The sequence below is a fragment of the Eschscholzia californica genome, unplaced genomic scaffold (assembly GCF_041429995.1).
Source record: "Eschscholzia californica isolate CP2 unplaced genomic scaffold, dmEscCali1.0.p SCAF_6, whole genome shotgun sequence".
NCBI lineage: Eukaryota > Viridiplantae > Streptophyta > Magnoliopsida > Ranunculales > Papaveraceae > Eschscholzia > Eschscholzia californica.
This window is the reverse complement of record NW_028238483.1, coordinates 26,409,618-26,417,229: the sequence shown is the minus strand read 5'-3', so window position 1 is coordinate 26,417,229 and position 7,612 is coordinate 26,409,618. Positions and strand designations below refer to the sequence as shown.

At 32.7% G+C, this 7,612-nt stretch overlaps 1 protein-coding gene, 1 long non-coding RNA gene and 1 other non-coding gene across 3 annotated transcripts; all 3 read right to left on the bottom strand.

The window, feature by feature from the left end:
* Positions 1-763: 763 nt before the first annotated feature.
* On the bottom strand, positions 764-2,845 carry LOC147532975 (GRAS family transcription factor). Its single transcript, XM_086650328.1, has one exon. The coding sequence runs from the start codon at positions 2,579-2,581 to the stop codon at positions 1,244-1,246; it is 1,338 nt and encodes a 445-aa protein (XP_086506454.1). The 5' UTR covers positions 2,582-2,845; the 3' UTR covers positions 764-1,243.
* Positions 2,846-5,025: 2,180 nt separating this feature from the next.
* TRNAY-GUA (transfer RNA tyrosine (anticodon GUA)) lies at positions 5,026-5,114 on the bottom strand. Its single transcript is given in 2 exon segments — positions 5,026-5,061; positions 5,078-5,114. It is a non-coding gene; the product is annotated as a tRNA-Tyr (tRNA).
* Positions 5,115-5,916: 802 nt separating this feature from the next.
* LOC147532973 (uncharacterized) lies at positions 5,917-6,713 on the bottom strand. Its single transcript, XR_015227296.1, has 3 exons — positions 6,665-6,713; positions 6,183-6,360; positions 5,917-6,087 (listed from the first exon to the last, which is right to left on the bottom strand). It is a non-coding gene; the product is annotated as an uncharacterized LOC147532973 (long non-coding RNA).
* Positions 6,714-7,612: the final 899 nt, after the last annotated feature.

Here is a 7,612-nt window from a genome sequence, read left to right as displayed (position 1 = left end):
ACTGCAAATAAAATACACTACACTACTATTCTTTGGATTATATGAAAAACTAGATGTGATCACTGTTTCCAACATGAAATAAATTCTCTATCGCAGATAATATACATGATACAATCTTTCCCAAAAAGCAATATCACACAGACAAATACTAATCAAATCCTCCAAGGAAATTGGCAACCCCCAGAACTTACATGTGTGAAAATTAATGTAGACGCTTCCTTTACAAATGTCCACGATATATATATCAGGTACCAGCCTAATAATTCATGATTCAGAATCTAAATTCATAGAAGCTCATACATCAACAACCAGAAGCAGAAATAACGAGAAAAGCGAAGCCAAAGCAATCCTCAATGGCCTTATTTGGAAGAACATAATTATAGAAATATCATCATAGAAAGCGACAACATCAACATCATAAAAATAAACATACAAAACAACAAACATGGAGTCCAATGGCAATCCATAATTCGCATCCAAAGAATCCACGAAGTCAAACATAGGATCGAAAAGGTGCAATTCAAATACACGAATAGGAAATTCAATTCTCCAGCAGATAAGTTAGTCAAATGAGCTAGAAAGAAGAACAAATCGAAGACTTGGCATAATGTACCTTATTTTATAGTTAATATGTATTGTATAACGTATTGAGTACTTAATAGGGAATTGACCTTTCAACAAAAAAAAATACATAATACTAGGAAAAACTACTTCTAAATTGGAATGGAAGGAAACTGCATCACAAATTAAAAATATTCAAGAATTTGGAGAAAATAAGCTCTTACGAATTTAGCCTTTGTACTACGCAAATACATAAAGAATTAAACACAAAAGTAGATTTTGAGATCAAAGTTGGATAAAGGAATTATGCTTGCTTAATTCCATCAATCAATCTCCAAATAAACAAAAAGTAAAAGTAAGGAGAAATCTAGCATATATTCTCATAATGGAATAAATGTCTCCTCCGAAGAGACACCGATTAGAAAGATGACTAACTTTCACGACACTTCAATAGGATTGAAAATCGCATCAATTCAACGAGAAGTTAAGAGGACGAGTGTGTACAATTATATTCATACGGTCCTCTCGCAAAGAAAAACTAAGGGTAGATTACTCATACGTTTTATCCCTTTGTAACCCGCAAACAATCTTCTCGTGTGAGATAATCACCCCACATTTGTACATAGAATCTTCTCACGTGAGAGAATTGCCGGATATTTGTACATGCTATTTTTTTCTAGGTTTAGTCGGAGGGCTGCCAAGCAGAAGCAGTGAGTAAAGATAGATCTTTCCACCCCAGTTTCAAACACCCACTTTCTTCTTCTTCAACTAATGTATACCCTTTCCAAGGAAACATCCCAAGTAACAAACTCGCTTGAGCTGCCGGGTTACCACCGAGTGAGACCGATTTGAAACCGATTCTTCTCAACTCATCTCCCCATCTCTCTACTCTGACTTCTCCAGTTCTCTTTGGTCCATCAACGGCCACGATGTTCTTGATTTCACATCCAAATAATTGTTGTTCCACTTGATGTCTTTCCCAATTCTCTCCTGTTAATCCATCACCAAGAGCATCAAATAATGCTGAGTAATAATGTAGTGCTTCAACGAATCGGCCTAAGAAATTCCCACTATGACTCAGTTCTTGTTCAACGATTGTGATCAATTTAGGTCTTAAGATTTTCAACAATCTTAACGTTCCGAGATCAGATCCTGTGATGTCGTACAAACAATGGTGCATCCAATGTACTACTGTAGTTTCTCCCAATCTTGGACTGAGTTGACTCAGATCGGTTATGTTGCCAACTTTCCCTTCTAATGGTTGGAACTCGAAGGGCAAACCGAGTGAACTCGCGAAATCGTAGAGTCGTTTACCGGTTGCTTCGAGTAACTGAATTGACGATCCGATTCCAGTGATTCTAACCGATTTTATCTTCTTCTTAGATCTTGAGGCTAGAATATGAAACAATCCTGGCCATTGAAGTCCTTGCATTATATCAAGATCAATGATGTGGATTCGATCTTCACCTTCTAGGGTTTGAAAAATAGCTTGATTTGCAGTGAAATGAGAGAATTTAATCAAAGGAGAAATAGAATTGTAAGATTGAAGTGCGTTTGAAATTCTTTGACTTTGAATTAGGGTTAGGGTTTTGATTTCAATAGGAGAGTACATACCTAAACAACAACTTATAATTCGAGATTGAATTGCTTGAGCAAAATAGGAAGCAACTCGCTCAACTGAAGAACCAAAAGGAGAAGAAAGTTGTGAAATTTCAGGTAATAGATCACTAGCTAGATCAAGATTATCCATTGATACAGCTTCAGCACACTGTAATAAAATACCTAAAAGACGTAAACCGTTCGATTCAGATTCATCGTTTTCTTCTTCTTCTTCTTCCTCATCTTCTTGGTGTCTGTTTGATTTCTCAGCTGAAATGGATTCTGAAATGGAATTTTGTTTTCTCTTTCGTAGTGGATGATTTTCTTCATCTTGTTGAATAATTGAAGTAGAAGAAGAAGGAATGAATTGTTGATGATCCATGATTCGTTTGGTTTTCATGGAATTACAAGTTACTTGCATAATAGTAACTAGAAGAAGAAGAAGAAGATGATGATGGAATCAACGGTTGGATGGAGTTGATGATAATGAATGATAATTGTTCTTCTTGTAGTTTGGATTGATAACCATTAAAATCAGAAGAAAAGACAACAAGTAGAGAGCAGAGAATTGCAGGAAGAGAGAGAGAGAGAAAGTATTGATGTTGATATTTAATCAGTTATATGTCGTTTTGTTATCTCCGTTACTCCGTCGTTATCTCCCCCCTCGGTTTAATTATATTCTCTTTTCTTTATGATTGAATAAGGTTTATAATTCCTATTTGACCCCTATATTCTAACCAATTCGTCTTTTCATCCCTATGTTTAGACTACTAGATCTCCATATTGACGGTTCTGTTAAGAAAATTTTTGGATTAGTTTTCATATAACCCCATAGCATGACCAACTCGCCCAGTTGACCCTTAATTTTGTTTAGACGTTCTAAGTTGGTCTCCTTTTTTTTGTTAATGTTATTTTTTCCATTAAACTTTTCATGTTTACCCTTCTATTTATTTATGAGGTTTATTAGATTGAATTGTTTCTCCCTCATCTTAATTTTTAGTTTCTCTCCCTTTAATTCTTACTTCTATTTTTGGCTTTCATATCTTCATTTTCTTCTTTCCTCTTCATTTCTTTTTTCGAATCTTCAAGTTGAATTTGTTATCGAAATAAAGAAGTTTACGAATCAAATCGTAATGATTATTTGCAGCTGCCCAATTGATTGGAGAAACATACTACCGTTGATCTTTTGTGCTTTCTTACCGATTAGGAAAGTATGAAGGAGGCATTTTTCTGGATCAAAACTAAGAAAAAACAAATAAAAGTTCCAAGGAAGCAGACGGGTTCAAAGAGGACTCCTAATCTTTTTAGGAAAAAAAATAAGAACTACAAAAGTTGGATAAGATCAATGTCTAACTTTAACAAAATGACGAGTGAGATGAGAAGAACAAAAGAAAATCTAAATGAAGATATAATAAAGAATCTTGGTAGAAGTAGAGCTAAAACTACTTAATAGTTTAGATCTAGTATAATAAAGGATTATTTAAAAGAAGAAAATGATACCCATTAAAGATTGGAGAGAGAAAAGATAGCAAACAAGGAACATGTTTAGTTTTACAACTCACGAGAGTAATAAATGAAGATTAACGAGTAGGAGAAAAAAGATGAGGACTCGAGAAGTTTTTAGATGGGTAAGGACTGGTCGAAGAAAAAAATTAGTGCTCATGTGAGAAAGAGTGGTGCTTTTGCGAAAGTCGTGAGAAACTAGGCCCCAACCCTCTCATGCGATGAAGATAGCTAAAGTTTTATTTGATATAATTCTCTATTTGGAATTATATCAAATTTAAATTTTATATTTAGAACTCATAATTTATAGTTAAAAATTTAAATTAAAATCTTACCCACGTATATCATACACGTACATAATTTAGGTCCGGAACCCCACATTTGAATTGGAAAGTTTAAAAACTCCCAAATTGAGACCCCACCTATTTGGATTTCTCTAAGAAGCCCAAAATACCTTGTGGACCATTTTATTTGCCATATCTTATCTCTTAATCTACTGATGTCCTCATAAATCTCTTCCACCACTGAATAACTTCATTTTTTGAAACTCTTAACTTATAAGATCTTTCAAAATCAAAATGTTATTCTTACATTTCTTAATCTATAGGAGTATAAGATAGGTTGACCCACGTAATAGATCTCTCTTACTTAACAGAATTAAACCTTAAAATTTGCTCATCGGGGATATAAATTATGTTGGAAATCTGAATCGGGTCTTTAAACTTTATATTATTAGGAAGGAAAACGACCATAAGTAAATAAAGTTAATTTCATTTCAGCTCTGTAAATATGATCAACTTTTTGAATGACCATCTCTAAAGATGATTAATTTCCAATACATGACCTGCCAAGAAACTTTTGTTTCACTGGTCCGTCAAACAATATTTACCTCTTATTTTCTATACTAATTTTAGTATTTAACCTTTCTGAAAATTCGAACGTTTACGGGTTACCTTTCTAACATTTTCTTTTTGTTTCTGATCGGTACTCATATTCGAAAGCATTAAAACATTGAGGAATATGTTTTGTTAAGTATGATGTATTCAGAATAATTTGTAAAATATGAAGGTAGCGTTCCATTACTCTTTAATCTTATTTCCTCGTTGAACTAAAAACGAACATCAATATCTCCCACCTAACCTCCGTATTAACAACAGTAAGTTAAGCTCTTCACTTCATATATTACTATGTAATCTTCATCTATATATATATATATATATATATTAAGCGGAGATAGCGGTGTTCCATTTCGACATAATTATTGATCGGAATTAGCAGAAGGGTAAAACTGGTTCGTAAGATAAAAGGAATGTCAAAATGGAATTAACCTATAAAAAAAAAAAGACAACAAAATGTTAAAAATCCGACCTGCCGGATTCGAACCAGCGACCTAAGGATTTATCTGTTGAAACAACTACAGTCCTCCGCTCTACCAACTGAGCTAAGGTCGGTTGTGTTTTATTTTGTAATCCGATTATATATAAACGTGAGACCATGAAGACTTGTTCCCAAAATGAAAAAAATCTGATAAGTAGTCATGTGGAAGGGTAACGTAGCTTGTACACAAATAAGCTACATATTCCTTTCAACAAAAAAAAAAAAAATAAGCTACATATTCTATTTGTGTATATTGGTCGCTTACGACATTATCTTAATTCAATATGATTGAAAGAAAACAACTACCTGAATATCACGCTGGTTATACACATAGTTATTACATATTTGTTATGTCGATGATTTTTTTTAGTGTGATTCTTGAATCGTTCTATCTTCACAAATCACAATTCATGTCATTACTTTTTGTCTAAGATAACATTTAATTGATTCTCGTTCAATCAGTATTCACAACTTTAATGATATATTAAGAATGATTATGACTTCCATAGAAGTTTAAGAGAAAGAGATTTCATAAAAACATTTAGCTTTCTCTTTAATTATAGTTATCGATCGATTCTAAAATGAGATTAGGTTCATGTATAATTTGATGATAATTTCTCTCTTCCTTCGGGAAACTCCCTTACAGGACATATATCATTGTCCATAATGTTAGGCACAGTTCGCTACCTAGTAATGACGTTATTGGTCCTCTATCTATTAAAACTACGTGAACAGTTTAGAAAACAAAAATAGGTTCATATTTGATGAACGTTAAGAAATCTTTGGATTTTGAAAACGAATTACTTCAGTGATATCAATTTCAATTACTAAATAATAGAAAATGAAAAAGAAATTACAAAAAGAAAACAATAATGATATCCATAATTTAAACTTACATTAATAACCCAAGACAATTTATAGATCAAAGCAAAGAAATACAATCCAACAAACTAAGAAGAAGAAGAAGAAGAAGAAATAAGAACCCCACTAGATATCACTTAATCACAGCAAGCTTCCAACATACAGCAGCAACATACAGTTGCTAATCTGAAATACATGGGAAAAAAACAACATTAAAATTTTAAAATTAATTATCAATTTTTTAATCTCATTATTTTAAGAATAATCTCATAATTACTTACATTCCTTTGAGACACCCATTGTCATTGCTTGCCGGAGGAGGTGGTTGTTGAGTGGTGTTGTAAACAACAGTGGGCGGAGGTGCATACATGGGCGGAGGCGGCCCAGGCGGACATGCTCCTCCTTGTGCCGGTGGAGGATACGCCTGCGGGGGAGGATACGCCTGCGGGGGAGGATAACCTATAATTATACCCTCACAAATTAGCATTCAATCAAAATTAGGGTAACTAATATATGATTAGTTAGGTTCAAATCAAATGTCACATTTGCTAGACTAGTAACAATATTATAATACAATCTGCCTTACTCTCATACTTCTAGAGGTAAAAAAAAATGTTGACAAGAAAGTGCAAAAAATCAAACACCCCATAAAAATGGTTGACACCATTAAACACTAGAAAGTGTCATGGAAATTATTACTTTTGATGAACTAATTCAAATTGAAAAATTGTAGTTGACCCAAGAGAAGAAAGTGATTAGTTACCTTGAGACATTGGGGAAAATGTGAAAGAGAGAAGTAGATTTTTAAGATAAAATATGAGGGTTTAAAATATATGATGAAGGGGTGTTTATATAGTAGAGGATTGAAGATGGAAAGATTAGACAAGAACTAGAAGTAGAATTTCTTATACCCTAAGGAAGAAACCAAATTTGGAAAAAAATATTTTGTGATACAAAAGATCACAACAATAATGAGTTAGATATCAAACATCAGAGTTTGATCTTAAGTAAATAATTATAAATATTTATGTGATATAGGTAAGAAAATATAAGCTAGATATCTCAAATATTTTAAACATCTTATGTCTAGCAGAATCCATTAAACATCATATCAAAATCATTCTATGGCTTTGATCCTCAACTCATTAAACTAGGGCTCAACTTATTTCCAAAACTATCATATGCAATGGGAAATAAGTTTGATTTCTATTTTATTATGCCTCAATGAGTGTTTTTCCAAAATAGTCTATGGGTTAGTTACATATTTTTATATTTGAGATCAATGAATTTTTTAGGAAAGGATGATGAAAAAGTGATCAGAAAGATATGAAATCTACTTCTAGATCATGTTAGTAAAACTTAATCATACAAGTATATAATCCAACAAAATTCACCTAATAATGTCAAATGGAGACTATAACCCATACCTATAGATGAACTATACTTTTATTTCTAATTTGATCCTTCGTGAAATTAAAAATTACCTAACAATCTCTACATATTTATTTCATGACTTTTTAATACTTATTGGTCAGGTCAATCTGTATTAGACAACATTACGACTTACTATGTACTAAGATCAATCACATGACTTCACGTGGACCCACATATATTTGATTTTTCCAACAAATCAAACTTTTAGAAAAACTCAAAAATATAATGGGAAGGGTTAAAAGCGCCACCTGAAAGTGTTACTCCGGCTTCCTTTCCC

Bases quoted from the DNA above. Each gene is read 5' to 3' on its own strand.
- LOC147532975 (XM_086650328.1), bottom strand. From the start codon at position 2,581: ATGCAAGTAACTTGTAATTCCATGAAAACCAAACGAATCATGGATCAT.